Raw genomic sequence first — 13,750 nt, forward strand, 5'->3', positions numbered from 1 at the left:
ATTGACTGATAGATAGATAGATAGATAGATTGATAGATGGCAAACAGACAAAGGTATATAGATAGATATAGATGATATCTATCTATATCTATATATCTATATCTATATATAGATATAGATGGAAAGAGAGGAAGGGGTATATACACAGGACTTCAGAAGCAATCTTAGAAATAAGCTTGTCTTGCAAATGAAGAACTACTGTGAGGTTTTTTGTTTGCTTTTGGCAGCAGTGAACATTTTACAGGAATGCTATGGCAACTTCAGAATTTTTCACATGCTGCAAACTAATCTGCACTTACTAGTATTTACAGGATTTAAGGTAGTGAGGGGCGGGGAGGTATACTGGTTCCTGCAAAAAGGTTATTTCATATAGTCGACATTTGATAAAGCTCCTTTTATGTTCAGCAACGAGGGATTGGTTTTCTCTGGAAGGAACAACCAGGCCAGTATTCTTGACCAAACACTACAGCTGCTACTGGCGGCAGCAAATAGCGGCCCTGTGTACAGAGGCTTCCAACCGCCATCGCCAGGCTGCAAGGGGAGCCGGCAGGAATAAATTAATCTCCCAAGCTGGATTTCTGAAACCTCTGGAAAGAAACACTTACATTTCAAATCAAAACATTTCATTACTGAGGAGAGCTGTCTACCAAAATGAGCACTTCCACTCCCTGGCAGGCAGGCCAGCTGAAATGTTGTTATTTTATGAATGTGCTAAAAGTAGTAGTCTGGATTTATTTCAGTGCCCATGTTAATCAGTTGTCATTTGGTCTTCCATGTCTATAAATAATAGTGCTTTGCAGAACACATCTTAATTCTGAGAGTTTAACCTTTACATGGCATAGATGATATGCATGGGGATATATTGCAAACTTTACATCCTTGCCCCCGTTTAACCAATCATTGGGGGTTACAAATGTGAAAGAGAAGCTCGGCTCAGCTGGGCCTGAAGGACTTCTGAGTCCTAAACTACTTCACCAAATGTGACAGGATCATTTTAAGGGCCTTTGAGCTCATCAGATAAGAGCCTCCGTTATAAATGGAATAATGGGGCAGTAATCTTCAGCCATAGCAAACACTGAGCTTCAGTTCTTCAGCCTGGCACAAACATGTATATAGGTCACCATCAAGCAGTCTCTGCCTTGCTATGGATTTTCAATAGTCTTTCAAGTTTCTAAAAGGCAGGCTAGTAGGAACAGTTCTACCTCGGCTTCGCCCACACTCATCAGCATAGTCCCCATCCTTCTCCCATCTGTCTCTCCATCCTTTCTTTCTTTATAATTCATTCTTTTAATTGTGGTAACATATACCTAGCACCATTTACTATTTTAACCATTTTTAGATGTACAAGTTAATGCCATTAAGCACATTTATAATCTTGTGCAACCATCACCACTATCCATTTCCAGAACTTTTTAATCATCCCAAACAGAAGCTCTGTTCTATTGTTTAATAGTAAATGACATCTCCCCATTCTCCCCTTCCCCTAGCCCCTGGTACCCTCTATTCTACTTTCTGTCTTTGTGAATTTGCCTAGTGTAGGTACTTCATGTAAGTGGAGTCATACAATAATATTTGTCCTATTGTGACATCCCTACTCAGCATAATGTCTTCAATGTTTGGGAATTGCATTCCTTTTCATGGCTGACTGATATTCCATTGCATAGATATACTGTATTTTTTTTTATATTATGTGTATAAGATTTTTTTTTATTTATTGGGTGACAATTGTTAATGAAATTACATAATTTCAGGTGTACAATTCTGTATTACATCATCTATAAATCCCATTGTGTGTTCACCACCCAGAGCCAGTTCTTCTTCCATCACCATATATTTGATCCCCCTTACCCTCATCACCCACCCCCCACCCCCTTACCCTCTAGTAACCACTAAACTATTGTCTGTGTCTGTGAGTTTTTGTTTCTCATTTGTTTGTCTTGTTCTTTTGTTGTTTTTGGTTTATATACCACATATCAGTGAAATCATAGGGTTCTCTGCTTTTTCTGTCTGACTTATTTCACTTAGCATTATACTCTCAAGATCCATCCATGTTGTCACAAATGCTCCTATATCATCTTTCCTTAACGCCGAATAGTATTCTATTGTGTATATATACCACAACTTCTTTATCCATTCATCTATCGAAGGACATTTTGGTTGTTTCCATGTCTTGGCCACCGTAAACAAAGCTGCAATGAACATTGGAGCACACGTGTCTTTATGTATAAATGATTTCAAATTCTTTGGGTAGATACCCAGGAGTGGGATTGCTGGGTCATATGGTAATTCTATTTGATATACTGTATTTTTTATTCCATTTATTTTCAGATAGACATTGGGGTTGATGCCACTTCTTGGCTATTGTGAATAGTGCTGCTAGAAACATTGCTTTACAAGTATCTGTTTTAGTCCCTGATTGCAATTTATTTGGGTATACCTAGGAATAGAACTGTTGGATCATGCAATTCTATGTTTAACTTTTTTAGGAACTGCCAAACTGTTTTCCATAATGGCTACACCATTTTATAGTCCAACCAACAATGTATGAGGATTCCAGTTTCTCCACAGCTTCACCAACACTTGTTAAATACTTGTTATTTTTATCCTGCTTTTTGTTTTTGTTTTTTGATAGCCATTCTAGTGGGTGTGAGTGGAAATTCATTATGGTTTTGACTTGTATTTCCCTAATGATTAATGATGTTGACCATTTTTCCGTGTACGTGGCTATTTATATATCTTCCTTGGAGAAATGTCTATTCAAGTCCTTTGCCTATTTTTGAATTGGGCTGTCTGTGGTTTTTTATTGTTGAAATATAGCAATTATTTATATATTCTGGATATTAATCCCTTATCAGATATCTGACTTGCAAATATTTTTCCCATTCTATTAGTTATCTTTTCACTCTTTTGAAAATGTCTATTGATGCATAAAAGTTTTAAATTTTGCTGCAGGCCAGTTTGTCTGTTTTTTTCTTTTGTTGCCTGTGATTTTGGTGTCATATCCAACAAACCCAATGTTGTGAAGATTTTCCCGTTTTCTTCTAAGAATTTTAAGATTTATCGCTTACATTTAGGTCCGTTTTGAGTTAATTTTTGTGTACATCTTTCCTTCTTTTCATTCTTTCTTTTACCTGACAAATACTTAGTCAGGTGTTACTATATACCATGCATTTTATAGGATACAGTGAGGAGGAAAATAAAAGCCTTTTCCCTCTCTCATGGAGCTTACATTCTAGTGAGGGGAAACAGACAAGGCACATCTAATCAAATCTATAAATAATATATAAATGAAATCGTTCCAGATAATGATAAGTGGTATGAAGGAAAACCTGGGTGGTTTCACACAGGACAATGTGGAAGGAACTCCAGTGAGGATGGTCAGAGAAGGTCTCTGACTGAAGGTGGAAGTAGGCAAGTGAAGATCTGGGAGAAGCAGTCCAGGCAGAAGGGAAAGGCCCTAAGACAGGGTGAAGATTAGCATTTTCACAGGACTGAGAGGGCACGTGGGTCTAACTGAGATGAACCATTGGGAGAAGAGTCAGAACTGGGGCAAGAACCAGGGCCAGATCAAGTGGCATTAGAAGCCATGGTTTTGTTCTAATTGCAATGAGAAGTTATTGGAGAGCGTTAAGATCAGATTTATAATTGTGGGGAAATCATTCTGCTGCCATAGGGAGATTGACCTCTAGGGGGCAAGCGTGGAGCAAAAGTGGAAACACCTTTAAGAGGCCTTGCAAGTAGGACAGGAGAGTGAGGGTGACGTAGCCACGGGTTGTGGTAGAATGGGAGGTGAGAAGTGGTCAGATTTGGGATTTATTTTGTAGGTAAATTTGACAGATTTGCTGATAGACTTAGATTTAATATGGAGGGAAGGGAAAGAGGAATCAAGGATGACTCCTAGACTTTTCCCTGAGTGACTGGGTGTCATTTCTGAGATAACGAAAAGGGGTGGTAGGGGAGTCCGAGTTCGATCTTGCGTGTGTGAAATTTGATTCCCCCTTCCCATCGTCTTCATTAATTGAACAAATAACTGTTGAGCACCTATTAATGGTGTGTCAAGCACTCTGGTAGGTGCTGGGCATGGAGCATTTCTCATACCAGATAGGCCCCCAAACAAGTGTTTATCACAAGAGCACAGACCGAGAGACCCATGAAAATTGAACCCCCAAACTGACACACTTCTTAATTTTATGTCGCCTCAGAAATGTGGACACAGGGTACTTGTGACATTATCTTCTAATCCCCTGTCGCAGAGGAATCTAGGACCCACTGATGGGAGTATAAATAGCAAAAAGATGTGCTAACTTGAGTCAATAATCATTGGAAAAATTAAGCAAGTCACTGAATTTGTTGGGGAAGGTTGAAATAAAACCCTAGTTAATATTTAAAAAGGAGTTACTTATTGCCCATAGCCTGAAAGTTATGCCCTAATGAAGTTCTTTCGAATGTATATCTGAAGTCCAGGTTGTAAAATACAGTCTTTGAGGTCAAGGAGGCCTGAGTTCTGTTTTCTTTGGCTGCACGCGCTGTGCCTGGGACTTTGCTCTGCATTCACACCGAGCTGGCAGAGGTTGCTGACTGGACACCGTTTGGTCATTCTAGGAGGTGTTTCTCCCTAGGTTGATTTGGTTCTGTGTATTTGGGCAGAAGGATATTGCCAGGACACAAGATAAGGACAATGGCTTTTGAAAATTTGTGGGAAAGAGCTGTCACTTGATGAACTACTGAGTTGGAGTCAGCTAGTACGAAGCAAACAAGGAATATGATTTTTAAAGATATCACTATTCTCAAGTCGTTATTTCTTATGCCCTAGTTAAGTTATATAACCGAGTAGCTTTTGTAAACTGTCTTTTCAAAGCCCAGAGTAACTCCTTTTGTTTACTGTTTCAGGAAAGGGTCACCAAGCTTGCACCACGCCCTCAGTCGGAAGAGGATCTGTCTGCCCTGTTTGAAGCTTCAATGAAACTCTATTAATTTATATTTTCACTGAAGGAATTACCATTGGCTATCATAGTTTAAGATCAGAAGTTGATCTAGGCAGAGCTTTGTCTTTTCATCTCCACACATAACTTATCTGTTATCAGTTTGAGTGTGATGTAAGTTTATCCTGCAGAAGATTCCCTGATGCTCAAAGTCAAGCCACTTCCATACTACAGGTTAGACAAATGCCCCCAATGTTGGCCCCTCATTTGCATTCCTGTCCCAAACCCTGCAGACTTCCCCTGCTTCATGTGTTAAATGGGTAAAAACTCAGTATCTATCAAAACTGTTCATGCACATATCCTGTGCCCAGCCATCCATGTCTAGAAATTTATCCTATAGAGGTTCTAGCATGAGTGTGTAAAGAAATATGCCAAGGATGTTTCAGGCAGCACTTTTTCTAATAAAAAATGTGAAAGAACCTAAATATTCATTAATAGTTTATTGATAAATAAATCACAGTGCATTAAATAATGGAATGCTATAGTGCTATTAATAAGAATGAGGTAAAACTGTTGGAAATATGTCCATGATATACTGCTAAATTGGAAGAAAGTAAGTTGCAGAAAAATTATATTTTAGTATGGTCTGATTTTTGTTTTTAATAATATATAAATATATATCTATCTATACATAGAAAAGAAAGATGCACATCAAAATATTAAAAGTTATCACTGGAGAAATGGAATTTGAGGTATAGAGAATTAAGATAAATTGTTTACTTTATATTGTATACCTTCACTTTTAATTTTATAAACATCTGTATTGTTTGGATTTGTCACAAAAAGCATATATCTTCTAATTTTAAAGGGGGGAAAGAAAAGAAAGAAAAATACCACTTTACTGTTTTAGGTCAGATTCATCATATTTTATTAAAATACTAGCAACTAATATTTAAAAGATAAAAGCAAATACAAAGGGGTATAATATTAGAGACTGGACCTCTGGTAAATAAATTGTTCTTTTGAGAAAAACACTGTTTTTTGAATTGAGGTAACATTGGTTAATAACATTATATAAATTTCAGGTATATACAACATTATAATTCAATATCTGTATATACTATAGAGTGCTCGCCACCTGAAGTCTAGTTTTCATGAGGCACCATATGTATATTTAACCTCCTTTACCCATTTTTGCCTTCCCCCCACCCTTTTCCCCTCTCATAACCACCAATCTGTAGTCTGTATCTATGAGTTTGTTCTTGTTTTATTTGTTCATTTCTTTCTTTTTTGTTTTACAAATTTCACATATGAGTGAAATCATATGGTTTTTATCCTTTTCATCCATGTTGTTGCTAATGGCAATATTTCATCTTTTTTATGTCTGAGTACTAGTCTGTTGTGTGTGTCTGTGTGTGTGTGTGTGTGTGTATATCTTCTTCATCCACTCCTCCATCGATGGACACTTAGGTTGTTCCTGTATCTTGACTATTGTAAATAATGCTGTAATGTACATGGGGATATGTATATCTTTTTGAATTAGAAAACACTCACATTTTACATGGTAATTCCCTCTTTGGAAAAATGTTTCTGGTGCTCAGAATAAATTAATTCAAAAGCAAGCAGTTGTAGTTTACGGACTTCAGCCTTGCAAGTAAAATCTAAGGGGTGTGACCATCTGCCTCCCTATTTGCTGAAACTTCTGTGGTTCGTTTCCTCACAAAGGTTCCCACATTGAGGTTTGCCTGCTCCAGCTTTGGAGTCTAGATCTCAGTGGACTTGTGGATTTACTTGTATTTTAAATTGAATTAAAGACTTAATCAAATAAGATATAGATAGATAGATAGATAGATAGATAGATAGATAGATAGATAGATAGATAGATATATGTAGATACATAGATATATTTGTATATAATTACATCAGCAGTGCCATTCAACCTGCCCAGGCCCACTTTATAAAGATCTTTATTTCCTTAAGATTTTTAAAATATCATTTAAATAATGTTTATTGGGAATTTTCTCTAATCACAAACATAAAATATGTTCAGTACCAAAAATTGGTAATACAAAGATAAACACAAAAGAAAATATGTGTTCCTATTGCACCATCCAAAAGAGCCTCTGTTAAAAGTTTGATATATTCAAATATATGGTGATGGAAGGGGAACTAACTCTGGGTGGTGAACACGCAATGGGATTTATAGACGATGTAATACAGAATTGTACACCTGAAATCTATGTAAATTTACTAACAATTGTCACCCCAATAAAATTAATTTAAAAAAAAAAAGTTTGATATATGTCCTTTCAGTCATTTTGTATGCATATGTATGTATATATGTTATAGATAACTGTGTATGTAGATGTTTTTTACTTAGAAATGGTATCATTAAGGTATTGTTGTAAACCCTACAGAACATTCAGATTCTTTTACCAAGTGCCCAAAAGGCAAGCATAAGACAGCACCAACAGAATTTCAGCTATACCTTGCAGACCCTATCTAGCTAAATTTCCCTCCAGCTTTTCAAGGGAATCATGGATTCTGAGAGCAGAAGCTGTGTGAATGATGCAGAGAACAGCTAAATGCTCTGCCAATCTGAGATTCTTCAGGAAACTTGAGTAAAAACTGTTAATGAATGTCTCAAAATACATTTGGCATAGCAAAAACATATATATGTCCCGCCTCTTCCCTCCTCCCCCAAAAAAGTCCAGGGAATTTCTAGAGCTCTTGTAATATTCTCTGCCAGGTGACATGGCATCATTAGAAAACCTTATAGGAGTCAAGAGCTCTGGGCTCTGCTCCAGTCCCTTGGTCTATCTAAGTCTTACTGTATTCAACCAATGCCTCTTCCAGCTTGAAAACGCTGTGATTAGATTTTATGTATTACCTAGTCCTTGATGTGAGATTTTGAGTTTGGGAAATTTAATGTGAAATAATTTGACGTATAAAAATGCTTTGTCTCTCTTTCTTCAATGTTCGACGCCTTTACTACCAGTAGCCAGATGTCTAAATGTGACTCAGCAGGAGGAGTGTTTGCTGTTCATGCTGATGATGACTCTGGAGGAAGGATTTAAAGGTCAAGCATGAAGAAACAGATTTAGGAAGCCTTCTTTTTTAAGAAATCTTAATAATTATCATTTTGGGTTCTTACAAGATGAGAATATGGAAAAGATGTGTTTCTAGCTGTTAAAAGAGTGAGAGATACGATATTCAGCCCGTTTCTGTGAACCGACCACTTTGATGTTTCTGAGATAATTGAGTGCATTCTTCTAAGTCAAATCTTATTTTTCTATTGATTTCCTTTAAAGGATCAAAAAGTTCTTAGGAGGGCCCGCCCGCTGGCTCAGGTGGTTAGAGCTCCATGCTCCTAACTCCAAAGGCTGCGGGTTCGATTCCCACATGGGCCAGTGGGCTCTCAATCACAAGGTTGCCCGTTCAATTCTTCGAGTCCCGCAAGGGATGGTGGGCAGCGCCCCCAGCACCTAAGATTGAACAGTTGATTGAACAGCGGCTGAGCTGCCGCTGAGCTCCCGGATGGCTCAGTTGGTTGGAGCGCATTCTCTCAACCACAAGGTTGCCGGTTCGACTCCCACAAGGGATGGTGGGCTACACCTCCTGCAACTAGAAAACGGCAACTGGACCTGGAGCTGAGCTGCGCCCTCCACAACTAAGATTGAAAGGACAACAACTTCACTTGGAAAAAAAGTCCTGGAAGTACACACTGTTCCCCAATAAAGTCCTGTTCCCCTTCCCCAATAAAATCTTTTAAAAACACACACACACATTGTTAGGAGTCCCGGATCCACTTAATATGGATTAATTTACTTGCTAAGGCAAGGAAATTAAATGAATAGTATTCAAAAGTTTGTAAAATCCACTTTCATAAAACTATCACATACGGTGGCATTTTCACTTAAAATTTACATGTACATCCCTAATTTTGTTTTGTGATACAAATACTAATTTGTTTCAAGTAAGTCATGTTTCTGTGGGTTTTGTCAAGTGCCACCATAAATAGCTAAGCCGTTCTGCACTCCTATCCCTTCTCCATGTACGCGGAGGGCTGTGTTGGGTTTGGCATTGTTTGCATAGCTGTAGACACAGCTGTGGGGTGTTTCCCAGTGGTCAATGAAGTCAGTGAAGTAAGTCTGCTCTTGTAAAACACAGACAAGTACAGTATCGAGAGAGAGAGAGAGAGAGAGAGAGAGAGAGAGAGAGAGAGAGAGAGAGAGAGAGAGGGAGCGAAAAAATTGCTTTTCTGGCCTTTTAACCCTGAGAAAGATTAATGGTTGTTTGGATTAGAAACTGTACCCTAATGAGGGGTTGTTGCCTCCAGGGAGTGGGTATGAGAAAGGGGACTGTTCACCTCCAGGTCAACATTGCACAGGCTGCCATGTCTTTGATGACCAGCAACTCCAAGCTGAGACAGCTGCCCGGGCTCCTCCATTAAATGCCTGATCCTCTGGGAGCTGTTTTGGAGGCCAGGCCACATCCCAGCCATCACCATCACAATGATCTGTGGGAGGCAGTCACCCGAGACAAACCACACTTTGGGCAGGAATTGGTTCTCGAAGCCCTAGGTTGAATTACTGGCAGCTGGGGGTGGGAGGGTCTCCTTCCTCATGTTATTATTCCACTGTCTTTCCAGCCACCCCAACAACTCCCAGAATAAATGCATATGCCTTGCAAATCGCAATAACTGCTTGCGGTTTTGTCCCATGTGAAATCCCTCATGAAACTATCTGCAGAACAGCTAACTTTAAAATAACCCCATCTTATTCTTTCTGGCTTTAACTATTAGCTTTTTCATTTGGGTGCTTTTAATTGGTTTTCCAATTTATGTAATTGGAAAACTGATTAAGATAATCATGAGTAAAAAGGAGAAAAAAATTACCATCATGCCATTACCCAAACACAGCTGTTATCATTTGATATATTTCCTTCCCATCTTTTTCATTTGGATGATGTAATCTTAAAGCATGACATTTTAAGTATTTTCTATGTTGCCACATAATCTTAATAACCATTAATTTAAAAGGTACTAACAGTTTATTGAACAGGAATTTAATAATTTTTCTTACAGAGCATCAAGATTACTTCCAAATTTTTACCCCTATCTATAACATAGCAATGAATATTGTGTATGTGGCTTTTTTCATATTCTAAATTAATTTCTTAGGTTGATTATTCCCTGATTGAATTTTTCTTTTCTTTTTTTTTTTTTTTTTAAAGGCGGGCGCAGCTCACAGTGGCCCATGCAGGGATTGAACCGGCAACCTTGGTGTTACCAGCACCACACTCTAACCAATTGAGCTAACCGGCCACCCCCCCAATTGAATTTTTACTTTAGAGTATAGACATTTTTATGGTTCTTGATTCATATTGTCAAATTACATATACCTTACTATTGTTTTCAATGCTGCTTCCTCTCTCCTTCAATCTTACTTTTCTTTAAAATCAATGGTAGTACAGAGCAACAAGTAATGAAACAAAATTTACATGAATGGACCTGCAAGACTATTTGTGCAGACCTGCAAAATTCAGCTATGGTTTTTTTCTTTTATATCAGCATATCTTAACAGTTAACATGAACAGATTAAAATTTTCAAATAAAATCAGACACTTTAGTGTTATGTTATTGCCTCTTAAATGAAACTATAGATCACCAAGTCTACTTTTCTTGGTCACTTCCTTTTCTTTCTTCCTTCTAGGACCCTCTATGGGTCCCTATGTCTATTCATGGTCCTCCATTTTTCTGGCCAAGGAAAAAGACCCAAGGGAACAACGTGAAAACATAAATGTCCTTTTCTCTAAGGATGTTCTAGAATCATCTGGGCCTGTGAGTGAAAGCATTGCTGTGCTGGGAGGGAGGTGAGTGACACCAAGCAACCACCTCCATCAAGACCCCTTCCAAGGGTCTAAGTTGTTGCTCTAATCAGAAACCTCACAAACTTCACAGTTGTACATACTGGTCCCATGATGGCTTTGTCGACATTTACTGGGGACCAACATGAACTTTATACCAAGCATTGCATATGAGAGAGAGAGAAAAAATGTTTGTAAAGCAGCATTTAATTGAAGAGATGTCCAAATAGTAACAACAGGCTGAGTGATTGCCTAAGTAAGGACAACTACTTGACAAAGTAGTTCCCCAAAGGAGGAAGGAGAACATGGATTTGGGGAGAGGAGGAGAACTGGGGTAATTACAAGAACATGACAGTAGTATTTTGAACCAAACTATTGACACTTAAAAATATCAACTCTCATGAAACACAGTGGCCTATTTACTAGAACATCTACTGCAGCTGGCAAAAATAATAAAGACAATAATAATACAGATATACCTCATTTTGTTTTACTTTGCTTTATTGCACTTCGCAGATATAGCATTGCATTCGTTACAAATTGAAGATTTGTGGTAACTGCGTTGAGCAAGTCTATCAGCACCGTTTTTCCAACAGCACTCACTCCGTGTCTCTGTGTCACATTTTTGTAATTCTCAAAATATTTCAAAGTTTTCACTGTTACTGTACTTGTTATAGGGATCTATGATCAGTTGATCTTTGATATTACTGTTATAATTGTTTTGGGGTGCCATGAACCATGCCCACCTAAGAGGACAAACTTAATTGATAAATGTTGTGTGTATTCTGACTGCCCCACCAACCAGCCGTTCCCCTATCTCTCTTCCTCTCCGTGGGCCACCCTGTTCCCTGAAACACAACAATATTGAAAGTAGCCTCTGAGTGTTCAAGTGAAAGGAAGAGTCCCATAGACATTTAATCACTTTAGATCAAAAGTTAGAAATGATTAGCCTTAGTGAGGAAGACCACGTTGAAGGCTGGGATAGACTGAAAGTTAGGCCTCTTGCACCAAATAGTTAGCCAAGTTGTGGACGCAAAGAAAAAGTTCTTGAGGGAAATTGAAAGTGCTACTCCAGTGAACACATGAATGATAAGAAAGTAAAACAGCCTTATGCTGACAGAGAGAAGGTTAGAGGGGTCTGGATCGAAGATCAAACCAGCCACAACATTCCCTTAAGTGAAAGCCTGATCCAGAGCAAGGCCCTAACTCTCTTCAATTCCATGAAGGCTGAGAGAGGTGAGGAATCTGCAGAAGAAAAGTTTGAAGCTAGCCAAGGTTGGTTCATGGGGTTTAAGGATAGAAACCCTCTCCATAATATAAAAGTGCAGGTTGAAACAAAAAGTGCTGATGGAAAAGCCACAACAAGTTATCCAGAAGGTCTAGCTAAGATAATTCATAAAGAAGGTGGCTACACAAAACAACAGATTTTCAATGTAGATGAAGCAGCCTCATATTGGAAGAAGATGCCATGTAGGACTTTCATCACTAGAGCAAAGAAGTCAACGCCTGACTTCAAGCCTTCAAAGGACAGGCTGACTCTCTTGTTAGGGGCTAGTGCAGCTGGTGAGTTTAAATTGTAGCCAACGATCATTTACCATTCCAAAAATCCTAGGCCCCTTAAGAAGTATGCTAAATCTACTCTGTCTATGCATTATAAATCGAACAACAAAGCCTGGATGGCAGCACATCTGTTTACAACATGGTTTACTAAATATTTTAAGCCCACCATAGGGACCTACTGCTCAGAAAAAAGTTTCCTTTCTAAATGTTGCTGCTAGGTTTTATTACTCTCTGATGTTTATGCCTCAAAAATTTACTGGAGGTAGGTTATTTTTGTAACCAAAGGATAAAGCAATCTTTTCCATTTTCATTTGAGTCTCCACTGCATGCTTCCGCTGCAGTCTCATCCTACTCCCTAGGGGAGTCAAGGAACCCTCATTTGAGGTCTCCTCTGAACTCTGTAAGGTCCTTCGTGTGTCTCCACTTAGCACTCTGTTATAAATGTTCTGTGGCTGATCATTTATTTTCTTGTCTATCTCCCCCTCTAATCTGTTAACAGAGGGTAAAAGACTTTGTCTTAATTATCTCTAGGTCCTTATCACCTAGCTAATAGCTGGCATCTACAGCAGTAAGTTATCCATAAGGATTGGCACGATAGAACGGAAAGGAGAGAATGAAACAACCAGTCTGATTCTTTCCCTACTCAGACAATCTGATTTTTCATTAGCCAATCTTACACTTTACAAGTAAATAAATGCCAAGTCTGTATGTCTCAGCTCCTCAGCTATAATCAATGAGTGGTGGAACTAACATCTCTTGCCCATTATATCCTGATATAAAAACAACTTGGCAAAAATCAAAAAGTGTTCTCGGATCTACTTTTTGAAGTCCTGGCTGTCGTGCGGGGAGACCTGCAGGGTCTCAGCTCCCGCTCCCCACATAAGAACGCAGGATATGGTGAGGCCAAAAATGAACACCCACGGAGCCATAGGTAGGGGAGTCATACCACTATAGTCTCACTGGAGGTTGGATTCACATGACATGTGACCTGCCGTCCACTTCTCTCTGCCAACCGACCGACTTGCTAACTGCAATCTGCGCTTGCTAGCTCAGCTCCCATCTTCTTTCTAGCCCCCCATTTTCTGCTAGCGTAGCCTCGGCAGTTATATTAGTTGACAATGGCTCACTGGTTACAGCTGATGGCCAACTAGCCACAGCTGATGGCCATCCAATCACAGTTGATGGCCATTTACTACCTGAGCCAGCACCTTTCCACGTGAGGCCGAGAGCCTGGAAGCTGCACTCCTGGCTCTGTCCGCACACTGGTCCATTGAGAATGTTGGGAGGGCAGCCTGGGGGGGTCCACAGATCTTAAGAGTCCCCTCCTTCGGATCAATGCACAGAGAACCGCTTAGCTGAGCCAGTGAGGGATAACTTTATAAAGAGCAGACAACTATTTA

The 13,750-nt window shown here is 39.0% G+C and overlaps 1 protein-coding gene across 8 annotated transcripts in view; it reads left to right on the forward strand.

Moving 5' to 3' along the window:
• The window catches only part of ADHFE1 (alcohol dehydrogenase iron containing 1), a 44,181-nt gene extending 31,387 nt beyond the window's left edge, over positions 1 to 12,794 (forward strand). For 5 of the 8 annotated variants that reach the window (XR_013994807.1, XM_081071051.1, XM_081071050.1 and 2 more), the window contains one exon: positions 4,891 to 7,203. Coding sequence is in view for 2 of the 8 variants with exons in the window: in XM_081071051.1 (XP_080927177.1) it covers positions 4,891 to 4,974 (84 nt within the window). In the remaining 6 variants the exon portion in view is untranslated. Of the gene's footprint in view, positions 1 to 4,890; positions 7,204 to 7,920; positions 8,901 to 10,750 lie in introns of those variants that run through there. The other 3 variants (XR_013994804.1, XR_013994805.1, XR_013994806.1) reach the window with 3 other exon arrangements.
• Positions 12,795 to 13,750: the final 956 nt, after the last annotated feature.

The sequence above is a fragment of the Rhinolophus hipposideros genome (genome assembly GCF_964194185.1).
Source record: "Rhinolophus hipposideros genome assembly, chromosome: 13".
Taxonomy (NCBI): Eukaryota; Metazoa; Chordata; class Mammalia; order Chiroptera; family Rhinolophidae; genus Rhinolophus; species Rhinolophus hipposideros.